This window comes from Dermacentor andersoni, chromosome 11 (genome assembly GCF_023375885.2).
Source record: "Dermacentor andersoni chromosome 11, qqDerAnde1_hic_scaffold, whole genome shotgun sequence".
NCBI lineage: Eukaryota > Metazoa > Arthropoda > Arachnida > Ixodida > Ixodidae > Dermacentor > Dermacentor andersoni.
The window spans coordinates 99,245,071-99,257,723 of NC_092824.1; the positions used below are offsets into that span (position 1 = coordinate 99,245,071).

General features: G+C 47.0%; 1 protein-coding gene and 1 long non-coding RNA gene across 6 annotated transcripts in view; one reads left to right on the forward strand and one right to left on the reverse strand.

The window, feature by feature from the left end:
* The window catches only part of LOC129386879 (uncharacterized), a 243,197-nt gene that overhangs the window by 83,799 nt on the left and 146,745 nt on the right, over nucleotides 1-12,653 (forward strand). The window lies entirely within an intron of this gene.
* nompA (no mechanoreceptor potential A) overlaps nucleotides 1-12,653 on the reverse strand; it is a 97,811-nt gene that overhangs the window by 7,726 nt on the left and 77,432 nt on the right. For 2 of the 3 annotated variants that reach the window (XM_055075206.2, XM_055075208.2), the window contains 6 exons: nucleotides 7,772-8,666; nucleotides 6,701-6,858; nucleotides 4,033-4,211; nucleotides 3,410-3,558; nucleotides 2,306-2,451; nucleotides 2,138-2,231 (listed from right to left, as the gene is read on the reverse strand). In XM_055075206.2, the coding sequence (XP_054931181.2) occupies nucleotides 2,138-2,231; nucleotides 2,306-2,451; nucleotides 3,410-3,558; nucleotides 4,033-4,211; nucleotides 6,701-6,858; nucleotides 7,772-8,666 (1,621 nt within the window). Of the gene's footprint in view, nucleotides 1-2,137; nucleotides 2,232-2,305; nucleotides 2,452-3,409; nucleotides 3,559-4,032; nucleotides 4,212-6,700; nucleotides 6,859-7,771; nucleotides 8,670-12,653 lie in introns of all 3 variants that reach the window. The other variant, XM_055075207.2, reaches the window with a different exon arrangement.

The window sequence follows — 12,653 nt, forward strand, 5'->3', positions numbered from 1 at the left end:
TCTTTGTAGAGGGAACGAGAGCAGAACAAAGCGCAGGTGTGCAGCCGTTGTTGTGTCATCGTAGTCACGCTGTCGTCATTTCGTTGTCGTTGTGCTGCCGTCGTCGCGCTGTCACCATCTCTGTCGTCGTCGCACCAATATCGTCGCGTTGACGCAGCTGTTGTTGTCGTCGGCTCGCTGTCGTGCCGTCGGTGTCATGCTGTGTCGCTGTCGCCACGGCAAATTGCGCCAGCATCATCAAACACAGTTATGTGCGTCAGCTACACGCTTCTGCAGTAATGCCAGTTTGTCTGTTTCATTTCTGCGGTTCGCATAAGCTGTTCGCTTACTTTGACGATCATCACCGGTATCGTTAGTGCAACAATTCTTTCTTTCTTTCTTTCTTTGCTTCTCTATTTATTTATTTCTCTCTTTACTACATCGGCCGCACTCCGGACATGAAGAACACTCTACGCGAAACGCTCGGACATGTTCCTCGGCAGTGTGTTTGCTCATTGAGTTTCTGGCGCAATACTTTTCTATGCGTTACGAAGCGTCACACACACAGCGTTTCCGACTTTGTCCTCCTTAAATGGTCATAGCCACAAAAACATTTGCCACTCTCGTTGTGCCGAATTTTCTTTCAATTTCTTTTAAAGCTCGGTTGGATGTCACTGCGAAATGAAGGAACAGATAAATCAACAAAAAGAAAAAGCCAATCGCGCTATAATTTATCTATTGCTAGTTAAATGGCACAAGACGTCGAATTCAGCGGCTTAATGGTTTAACCCCCCCCCCCCAAGTTCTCTTCGTAGAAAAACGTCTAAAATGTCCAATTTTTTTTCTTACTTCGCCTATTCTATGTCATGTTCTCATTAAAAACGGGGGTATGGTTCACATATTATATTTAATAGGAACATTGAGTAAGAAAAACATCAGGGACTTTCAACACACGTACAGATATATATATATATATATATATATATATATATATATATATATATATATATATATATATATATATATATATATATATATATATATATATGAGAGTCTGCCGGGATCCGGTAGTTGTAGAGGCACTAGTAGGTTGAGGACAAAGGACCCAAAATCAATAAAATCATGAGCCATTCCACCCTTTAAGGTGGATGACCAGCGAAGCTTTTCACTTGACACAGCGGTGGCACAGAATTTTGAACAAAGCTACGAACTCATTTACCGTGATTTTTGTATACATTCGCATGGGATCGGCGAAAACTATAAACGCGTGATGTTTCGACGGGACCACCACTACGAGAAAGCGGAAGCAGATAGGCAAGCGCTCGGAACGCCGACAAAGAGAGGGCACCGCGAACTTTGGCCGACGCTGGTCAAAGTGTAGTATCTGTTCTTACAGCGTAATAAGTGATACGCGTTCTGTTTGGACGCAAGATATTAAACTTTTGTAAGTTTGTGGAGTGCCTGTAGCCTTGCTTGCTGAGCGCTTGTAGCTTCTGTCTTACGGGGGCATGAGCGATTACATTTTTTTGCTTGCTTACGAAGCATGAGCAATTGCTGATGATGATGATAGATGTCTGTTTTGAGCTTGTTCTTCATTGAACCGTACGCTGTTCTGTTCGTTGTATGTGTGACTCCAATGGATGTACGCACTGTTCGCGTCACTTTGCTGAGTGCTTGTACCGTGTGCATTACGAGGTGGATGAAGCATTTCATTTTTGCTTGCTTAGGGAGGTATGAGCCATTGCTGGCGATGAAAACTTGGTTTACGCACACGAGAAATATGCGGAACCCTAACCTTTACAGTTTCGCTGTAAAAAAAAAAAAAAGACGATATCTTATTTCCTATGTTTCAGCCGCGGTCGATCCAGCCTTCCTCAGGGAATATTCCCTGACCAATGCCGGATCCCGGCCGCCGTTATCGATGGGTCGAGCCGACATGACTCGTTTTAGAACAGCAAAATGTGCTTTGAACAAGTAGCAATGGTACTTTGACAATATCGGTGCAATCTTTTAGGACGAGTCCAGTTCAGGCCTGCGAGTTTAGGGAGCATAGTGAATGACTGTGAGCCAAGCATGTAAATCACCGCTATCGTACATTAGCCTCCATTAAGAGCAAAGAAATGTGCAGTTGAGACTACCATGCCACCCATATACGTACCCTCTGGAATCGATGAGATGCACCTGTCTTCCGGAGTAGGGGTCCTTGGCAATCACGTTAGTGGCAAAGATGTCGCTGTAGAAATCGAATTGGTCTGCGAAGATAGCACGCAAAACCGTGTGTTAAACTCACAGTACGTCGGTCGCATGCATTTTGAGCTGCACTTACACTTTCCCCTTGCCTCTAGCCTGAATGTCAGCAAGTCCCCTACGGCGATGGTGGTTGTTGGAGTGCCCCGGTACAGGATGCGCAGCTGGACGTTCGAGGTCAGGATGTTCTGGGCCGGTAGATGCTCTATTTGCGTCGGGTACCGGCTGCGACCGATATAGAGAATACGAGTTATTACGGTCATTACAGGTTTTCAAACATAAAGCGATCAAAGAGCGGACTGCCCGGCAACTTCCACCAGAAAGGCTACAACTCCTGACTTCTATAACGTAAACATGGTCCATCTAAAACGAATAGCGAGTCACCGATAGGAGGGAGAGTGAAGATAATGAGAGGTGGATAGTGAGTGAAAAGGAGCGGAGGGGAAAAAGAGGAGTAGGGAAGGGAGAGAACGTGCTCAGGCAACGGTGCTTTGTCCGCCGCAAGTTCATATTAAACTTCCTTCAGAGACATCGTACTTTCTCGTTAATGCTAGGTATAGTATTTGGGCCTGATAACTTTACCAGATGCCGCATTAATCTCCTGACCGCGCTGGCAATTTCGTGTACGCCTTGGGAATTCCGCTATCAATCACTTTTCGCACATGTGCTGTTTTGACAAAGAACGTGTCGTGGGCAGCTAGTAGTGCCTGCCTTCTTGCCGAAAGTGCATTTCACGTGGTGTAAGCGACAAAATGCCATACTTTAAATGTCGTGAACGCACGCGCTCATGCAGTTTGATACGTCGCGAAAATTCCGCAATAGAATCACACCGTTAGCACATACGCGAGCGTTCGGCGATGTTTTGAAAATTCCGCCATGGTTTCGTTTTTTTTTCTACGAAATTATAACTGCGAAAATTGTGTACTTGCCAGTGATGCTAAGCTATTCCCAGTCAAAAATGCATTAGCCCTTACAGTAGCGTGACGCAAGCGCAAGCCGCTATACAAGAGGAGCGCTCAATCTTCATTAGGTCGAAAACAACTGTTGCTGTGAAATATATATATATATATATATATATATATATATATATATATATATATATATATATATATATATATATATATATATGCCGAACATCCTGCAGTCTGAAATATGGGCTGAAGGAGAAGAACACGGCACTTACCCGTCCGTCCTTGTGTCCAGGTAGTTAGAAGTCACAACGGCTTCGCCAGGTCCCGAAAAGTAGCACGTGAGATTGTATTTCTTGTCCCTGCTTGTCTGCACGTAGTCGTTAAACTGGACCACGACTATGTTAGTCATCACGTCGCCATACTGAAAATGTGATGAATATTTGGCTTAGTTGACCGAACGGGAACCTGATAAACACAAAGAAATACGCCGCTCTACTTTCGTCAGTTGTAATTAGTATGGAGGCGTTGGGTCTTGACAGACTTGCTTGAAATGAGGCGTGTTCTTATGGGCAATGTTACAATGTTCACTCCTACAGTGATGCAAAATGAAGCACCTCACGCCAGTACCCGCCAGAAAATTTAGTACGCTCTGGTTGTTTGTTTCAGCCCGTTTAAGTCTGACAAAGCGAAAATGAGTAGCCAGCATCCCACATGAGGCTGAATTGTTCCACACACAAGGCGTAAAATCTTGCCGCTCAGTGCGAGCAAACGCGCTGTACGCACACAGGCACATGCATCCCAAGACACATTTGAAAATCTGACTCCGCCTATCTCCCCACATGACGCGCGCACAGACACACCAAGTTTATTCGCAGTAATCCCGCCTGCATCTCACCTGCTGGGTGCCGCAACGGGGAAACCCATTGGCCCGGCTTATCCTCAGCACGTTGACGCTTCCTCCGTTCCCGTCATAGAAGCATGAGTCGTAGAAACCGTACGTGTATATCCGACCGTAGAAGCCGTCCACGGTTCTCAGGGAAAACTCCATCCCATCCGGCGTGCATGTCTGGCTTACTGCGATTCGAAACGATTGATTCATCGCTATGAGTCTCTTGCTTAGAGAGCAAGGCAAGGTCGGCTGCATCGCAAAGTGGTAAAGCATTCACTCCTTAAACTTAGCTTAGAAATATCATCACAAAAGGTCCGTTGATTCGGTCACAAAAGGTCCGCTCAGGCGATCACTGTCGGAGACCCTTCACATCCGCGAGATTTCCCGAGACTATCACCGGGCGCTTCGGCGTTCATGAGCGACGGCGTTCCTGCCGCGCTGTCTTGGCACAGTTGGCACAGTGCCAAGACAGCTGTGGCCGAAACAGGCCTTACGCCGACGGCGATATAGTCTCGTGAAATGTCCTAAAGTGATCGCCCAATAATACCGCCCTATCATGGTGGACTACCCCGCGTAAACCGTCATCTTCTGTATGTCCCCATCTCTTCTCCTCGACTTTGTACATCCATCCGCCCCACACCCCGCCACCACCTACCCACCGCGGGTGGCCGACCGCGGCTTCACAGCTTCGGGATCGGCAGTACCGGGCTAATTCCATCGACGAACCACAGGTCATAGAACCAAGGAGTGAACGTAGCGTCCCCTTGTAGGATTCTAGTTATCCAACCAAGGATGACAGCAGAGCTCTGTACATATGATCTTGAGCTTCAACAAAAATTCTGGAGCACGAAATAGCGTACTTCTTTTCTATCTACCTCTCACTTAGCATCAAACTGCACTCAAGAGCGTTAGTTTAGGGGCTGTCATTTAGAGGAAGGCTTTTTCAAAGCCAAAGGATAGCTACCTAACCGTTATTTTCGATGTTGGTCCCGTATACCGCTAGCTGTGCCGCTCGGAACTCCTTAACGCCTTAGACTGGTCTCTCTAATCTATAGTAGCTGACAACCTAACAATTACAAGGGTATATGCACACTGTTCAGCTAAAACAAAATCTGAATAGATGCGCTAGCCAGTTAGATTCGCTTATTTATTTACCTGACATCAAGCGGCAGTGCTGCCAACCCCGGAAGCCAGCTTACCCCTAACTCGGATTAAAAAATGCCCTGGATTTCCTTAAATGGTTGCAAAATATGGTTCTGTAGCTTGTCACTATCATTTCTGTGTATAAATTTTTGCTTGTGTTATGCAAATGATCTGCAAATTTTATAGCTTAAATTTATCTCTATGTGGGCTCGTTATAAAACATTCAAATAATGATGTCACTGGACTCAAGCTGAAATGATGTCGCAGTGCAAGTTGCGCTAGCAAGGCAGGCTCCTGTTTGAAGTCATGCTCACGGAAAACGTCAGCACGTATTCACTTTGTTGTTGTGCAAAGTTGTTTTGCACTTAGAACAAAGTGCCAATATTACACGGAACTTTATTCAACTTGTAAGGAAGGTAGGCGCCTGACGTCCTTTACAGAATGTACGAGTATCAATACAGTGTGTCAATTCCCGAAAACAGTGTAAAAGATGTGAATAGTTTTTTATTTTTTTTTTTGCTGCCGTCTGCTGACCACCACCACACCACCACAACAATGCGCTTACGCGTCAATTGCAGCCAAGCACGAAGATGCGCGACTAATGTTTAGTTTCCCTCAAAGCAAAACTGAACCAGACACATGACCACTAGGATGGTGTCTATGGTTTCTCTGCCTATGGGCGATCCCCGGTAAATTTTAGATCTTAGTATAGGCGTGCGTAACGGCTGTTTATTAGATTTGCTCGTGCTGGTTCGTTGGTCGTTGAAGCGCACGTTTGTTTCGCCGGTTGCAGATAAATACTTCATTTGGAATGCACATACATCGAAAGCCCAGCTGCAGCGGCATGAGCGTCATAAACATAGAAGCAGTACTTCGTTAGAGGGCTCTGGGCACCCACACTTCGTCGTTCACTGGGCGACATGTGTTGAGCGCGCTGCTGTACAATCAAAACCAATATGCTAATTCAAAAGCTCGCATGCTAATGCCAGGTAGTTCGCCTTGACTGTAAATCAAAATGCGGCGTCACGTCACCATTTTCTCCACTTCAGTGCCCTAGCGCGAAATTTTCCTAGATTTCAACAAATTACTTCACTAAACACTGCTTAAAATCCCTACAGCTGGCAGCACTTTCAAGCGGTTTCGCGTGTTTGAAACAAGTGCTCTCTGTGTGGTACAGCGCGAAGCGGGACAGGGGACATGCTAGCTCAAACCATCACCGTTCTGTTTTCTCTCCGTACAGATAGGCCTTTGTGTCACTGTTTCAAGGTCACTTGTGTGGGCATATATTTTAGAGCATCCTGATGTCACTGCTCGTGAAGGTAATGTTTGAATTCAAAACAACTAGCCTTTTATTTTGTAATCAGCCTAGTATTTGTATTAGCCGAGCAAGGTCATTAAGCTGTGAGCGGACTCCAACTGATTCAGATATCTTTCAGAGGTGAACAGCAGGTGCACTGAGTTTTTGTGGGCGGGGTTTCTTTGTAATTCTTAGGTTGGCACCGATGATAGTAACTGATTTGGAGACACTTGCCGTCCAAGCAGTCGCCTCCCGCTGCACCTGGGCCGTGTCCGAGGTCGTCGCGTTCGTAGTAGTCGAACTGCGTGCTCTGGTCGAAGTGGGCGGGGTTGCTGAGCTGCAGCTGGCGGGAGTCGTAGTCGCTGAGCTCACAGTTGTCCGGGAAGAATGCCCTGAAACATGTGTACAGTGACGCAGCGCGAAGCAGGAACGCGGTACAGGTGCAGCCAGTGCGGTGTTTCCTAGCGCCAGATATATCGGAAGTGCCTGTTTAGTTTCGGCGCTGTGAAATTACCATCGTGGATCACCAGGCTGAAGTTCCGTGGAGAGTAACAAGAGCTCAACGAATTCCTCCAACTGTTTTCATGTTCTCGTCCCCAGACGTTCCTCCGCTTTCTGGCGCTAGGAAATCCCCAATCGTTTTACACCAACCAGGCCAAACCGCTACGTTGTTCATATAATGCACAAAAGACACGGCCGCACTTATTTTAAAAGCTGGAGTCTAAAAGTGCTTTGATTTAGTAAAATTCAATTCGTTTTGGCGGCTTCGTTCCATAGGAAAAGCGACGTTCCGCACGCCATAATCATCGGTTCGAACTACATGCCCAAAGATCCACAATTTTGGTCGCTTCTTAAAGCAGTGCACTTTATTACATGTCTGCGAACTTTAGGAACATCTCGCCCAAGCAAAACCGCTGTTACAGAGACGTTATATATCCTGTACTTGTATGTGCTTTTACACGAAATAAAAAAAAAACGCATGGCATCATCACAATCAGCTCACTTCGAGACATTCTAAGAGACGTGCTGCACTCCCAAGGCCAAAGGGACTGCTCGCAACTCCATCAACCTGCCTGCCTTTAATGAACCTTCATATTTCTCCCTTTCTGCGGAAGAGACTGGTTGCCCAACATCTCATTTCGTTCCCGAGACCGTTGAAGTACGTTGTCGATTCATATTGTGTACAAGCAGAGAAAACGTGACTCATTGCGGTGCACGAAAGCTCTCAATGTGGAGTTAAAGTCGGGACAGCCAAAGTACTTCCGCTTGAACAAGACGCTGCCGGCGCTGCATTCCGGTCCTCACCTGAAGTTGAAGGACTTGCAGTGGATGTCCTGCGCTTCGGAGCAGGCCTGCTCGCACTCTTCGAGCCGCTCGGTGCGCACCACCCGCCTGACGTAGAAGCTCTTGAGCCGCGTTCCGTAGCCCACCCGCCGGAACACGGCCGACGAGAACTTACACTTCTCCGCCAAACCTGGCGGAAGCGGCGGCGCAAACGGTGGCGGCGGTGGGCCTCCCGGTCCCGCCACGGGAGGGAGCGGTTGGTGGGGCACGTGGGGAGGCGGGGGAGGCGGCGGGTGGGCGGGAAACGTCCCCGCTCCGCCGTGGATCGGCGGCACCACGCCGCCCGCTCCCGCGGCAGCTCCGCCGGGAGCTCCGCCGTAGGGACTGGCGCCGTAGCCGGCGCTTCCATAACCGCCTCCCGAAAACCCTCCGGCGACGGAACTGCCGCCGTAACCACCACCACTACCGCCGCCGCCGCTGCTCCAAGACCCGCTTCCGTAGCCGCCGTAGCTACCCGTGGAGTAGACTCCGGAACCGTAGCCTCCCGAGGACGCCCCGTAGCCACCGCTCGCCGAGCCGATCGAGGAACCGCGGCCCGGGAGTGGGTGATAGCTGGTCGGAGGCCAGCGGCCGTGGGGGTAGCTGGGCGGGTCGTAGCCGCCACCGCCGGCTACGCCGGGCGACGGGTAGCCCCGGTGGGTACCGTGTATGCCGTGCCAGCCCTGGTGGTAGCCGCCCGGGCCGCCGGAGCCGACGTGGCCGCCGAAGCCGGGAGACGGTGGCGGAGGACCGTAGCCGCCGCCTCCGGTGCCGAAACCGGGAACGGTTCCTCCCGCTACTCCAACGCCGCCGCCCGCGCCCGCTCCGCCGAGTCCAGGTCCGTAGCCGTGGCCTCCGGCGTGGCCGGCGCTCCGGTCTGCTGGCGAAACGAACGCAACAGACGAGTGAACGCGTCGAAGGAGCTCGTCGCAAATTAGCAGCGGTTGGAAGGCACTACAGCTCTTCGCGACCAATGCACGAAGCTGGTGGTGTATATACGACCACACGAAGTTACATCACCTTGCCCCGAGAACAACGGATGTGCTGGCGGCTTTTTTTTTTCTTTTTGCTAGGATAACTGCATGTGCCACGTCTGACTCCAATTCGGAGAGTGCTCGCCAGCTCCGTGATGGAGGAAGTTCACTATATCTCGGCCACAAGCGGAGTGAACTTTCACCGTGGCGATTACAAGAATAAGGCACCAAAATGCACTCAAATACGGAACACGTGGGTCGAGCACTTGTTCTTGTCGTTAGACTGTATTTTCCTGTGCAAGACAAGGTCAGCCAAGTAGTCTAGCCGTTAGCGGTATCTCTAAACTATGCTATGATTATAATCCAGATATCGGTATTTTACGCTTCTGAAGCTTTACTCTGTATGTATGGCGTGCTCATTTTTAAAGGGACACTAAAGCGGAACAATAAACCAGTTTAGACTAATGAAGCATTGTTTGAGAACCCTGTAGGCAGTCATTAAAAAAAATAGTTCGATTATCAGATGAGAAAAATGAGGGTCCAAGTATCAGTATTTGAATTTCGCGCCGAAACCCCAGCGCCGGTACGTCAGCGTGACGTCAGGGATTCCAAAGTATGTTTTCGCATTTGGGCCGCGTTGGCTGAATAAAGGTTCCCGAAATTTGCCATGTTTAATATTTGGTTCCTTTAGAACACACTGTAGTCAATCTGTACCGCTAAATATAATTAGTAGGCCCTAGGAGATGCCATCAAAATCCAAGACGTCACAGCTCCCAGGTGCGGGAACTCAAGTAGGTGTCGCCACCCGTATTTCGTTCTTGCGCTTTTTCTGGTTTACCAAACGTCTTATCGTTGTAAGAGTGGTGTTTTTCGTGTTGTAGAACGGTAATTTACTGATGCAGAAGAAATCATTTTTCACTTTAGTGTCCCTTTAAGTATTACGGAATTTTGGAAGATCGCTTGTGGCAGATAATACAGTTCTTGCCCTTGTGCTTGGTTATTCGAAGATGCTGACATTATTAGCATGAGAAATTGCAACACATTCAAATAATTCACAAAAATGCAGTAATTAATTGCGTAAATAATCACATTACGGTACTTTTTTCAATTTATGAATTCTAGCCAGTCAGTTTGCAAGACGTATACACTTGAAATTAATTTCTAGCATGACACCCAATTTCGACATATTGAGATCAACACGTAACAATATTATTTGTATTGTGTGGGATGAATTACATAGGCGTTGAGATGGCAGGGAGATACTTTTGTGTTCCAATGCATAAAAGAGCGTTTTGTAAAAAATTAAGTGGAACATCAGTGCATTTTTACGGCGAGTTTGGTGGCACATATCTCTAAGCTGTTGTCATTCTGGAAATTCATTACAGTGAATGCGTCTCGAAAACTCAGCGGCTACTATTTGTAAATCGCCATATGCGTCGTAAAATAATTAAGAAGCGAACTGGTGATTTTTGTAAGTTGGCTGAATGTGTTTCGATTTCTCGTGCAAGTAATGTCCGCCTCTCAGAGTAATCCAGCTCAAGGACTAGAATTATGTGCTACAAGGTATTTTTGAAGATTCCTTAAAATTTAAACCTGAAAACCCCGTGTATTCGAAACGGTGGAACAAGACAAAAACGTGCTATCTTTTAGTTCGCAGGAAACGTACTTCACTGGGGATGCCTTTGTCGAAGTTTGCCGAAGAGTGGAATATTCAGTTTTCTGAAGCAGTCAGCGCGAGTAGGGAAACGAGGCTTAGTGATGTTCATCGTTTTAGAATAAAGCCAGAAGGCTCCCTCGGTGGGGCAGTTGGCAACTTTACTAAACCTTGATAGTGAGCAAAAGGCAACACATATGCAAAGAAAACAACGCAACGAAAACCCGCGCCAGTGGTTGGGTTCTTCCTGTGTATATCCCGTTTTGCGTGAGGACACTGACGCCATTACCCAGAATCAGCCATTTCATTTGTCTCTATGTAGTTGCGCCAACCGAAAGCATGCACGTTCTTTTAAAACATCAAAAGAGTATATTATGTTTGGATGCGTCAGCAAATTGCGCTACTGCAATAGCAAAATGACGACCATTAGCGGAGGATTATGGATTTATGGATTAGCGGTACATCGCAAGGCAAAAAGAAGTGGCTGGGAGTACCTTACTGACGGACAGGTAGTGACAGCAGAGATAAAAATAAGTGATTGATTGATTGATTGATTGATTGATTGATTGATTGATTGATTGATTGATTGATTGATTGATTGATTGCATTAGAGGCGATATTAATGAGTTCCAAAAAAATCGAGAAAAGAAAGGGGGGGTCGCGAATGAGCTCGAGCAAGGGAAAATTAAATGCGTAAGTGAACGTTGGCTGTATAACCATCGCAAAAGAGATAAGGATTCTGGAACCATATAAGGGCATTCGAAGTTGTAATCAAAAATTTGCATATAGCTATAAGGGACGATGAGGGTAACATCCGCGAAGGAGGCGATGCGCTGCGGTACATTACAGACGTTATGAAGGATAACTTCGGCGCGAAAGAAAGCGTAGTTCAGACTCTAACACATCCAGCCTGGAAGTTCAAAATTTAGCATAGAAAGCTTTTATTGGAGCAAAAGCAGAATGTCCCTATTAACGCGGCAGCAGGACCCGATGAAATCCGAATAAAGCTAATCGAAAACCTCCGTCCAAAGACCAACGCACTGCTGAGTATGCCATAGAGCAAGTGAATAGAACGAAGGAAATTCCGGTTGGATGGCGTGAAAGCATGAACCTCATCTACAAAGGCAAAGGCGATAAGGATAAGACGAGCTATAGTACAGGCTAGTTACAGTAACGCCGGGGATATACAGAATGACAATGCAAGCCATAAAATTGGAACTGTCGAAGTGGGTGGAGAACAAATGATGTACTGGTGGAACTGCAGAATGGGTTCAGGCAGAGGCAGACGTTTAGAGGATAATATGTTTTTGCTAACTCAGTGCAAAGAGATTTCAGTAGCTCAGAATAGACCTTTATCGATAGCATTCTTAGATATTAAAGGAGCCTATGACAATGTAGACAAGGAATTGTTATGGGATATTCTTAAGCACGAAACCATGCCGGACGATTTCGTGGAGTTGCTGATGGAGATATATAGAGACTACCGAGTACAAGTTGTACGGGAAGGTCGAAAAGGTCGTGAAATGGTGGGAATTCACCAAGGACTGAAGCGAGGATGTCCTCTGTCTGCATTGTTGTTCGCGGTTTATGTAAAGGGCGTAGAAAGATGAATGGAAAACAGCGAATTTGGGTTTGATTTATCCTACGTGCGAAATGGACAAATGGTGAAACAGAAGCTCCCTGGACTGATGTATGCTGATGACACAGTGCTAATAGCGGACAGTTAAAGCTATTTATAGACACTTGCGTGGCGTCAATTCAACAGCAAGTCACACCCATAGTTAAGCAATATAAATACCTCGGCTTATACATAAACGAAGACTCAAGTGACCACTAAGAGAATCTGAAAATAAAGGGAAAGCGCAGTGCTGCAATATTGAAACATTGAGCACTGTGGGGCTACAATAGGTATGAGGTGATGCCTGTAAACGTAACGAGTAATGGTCTCAGCGCTAACATTCGCAAATTCCATTCTATGCTTAAAAATGTGGAAGTTAACCAAAGGTCGGTAGGCCACTTGGCTTTGGGAGCCCACGGTAAAGCCACAAATCAGGCAGCGCAGGGTGACATGTGCCGAGCTTCTTTTGAAGTCAGAGAGAAAAATTCCAGAGCGCAAAATTAGTTTTGAAGAAAGACTCAAGAACGTGAACGAAAATAAATGGGCAATTCTAGTGCATAAGTGTCATCATCATTCATCAGGCTATGTTTATGTCCACTGCAGGACGAAGGCCTCTCC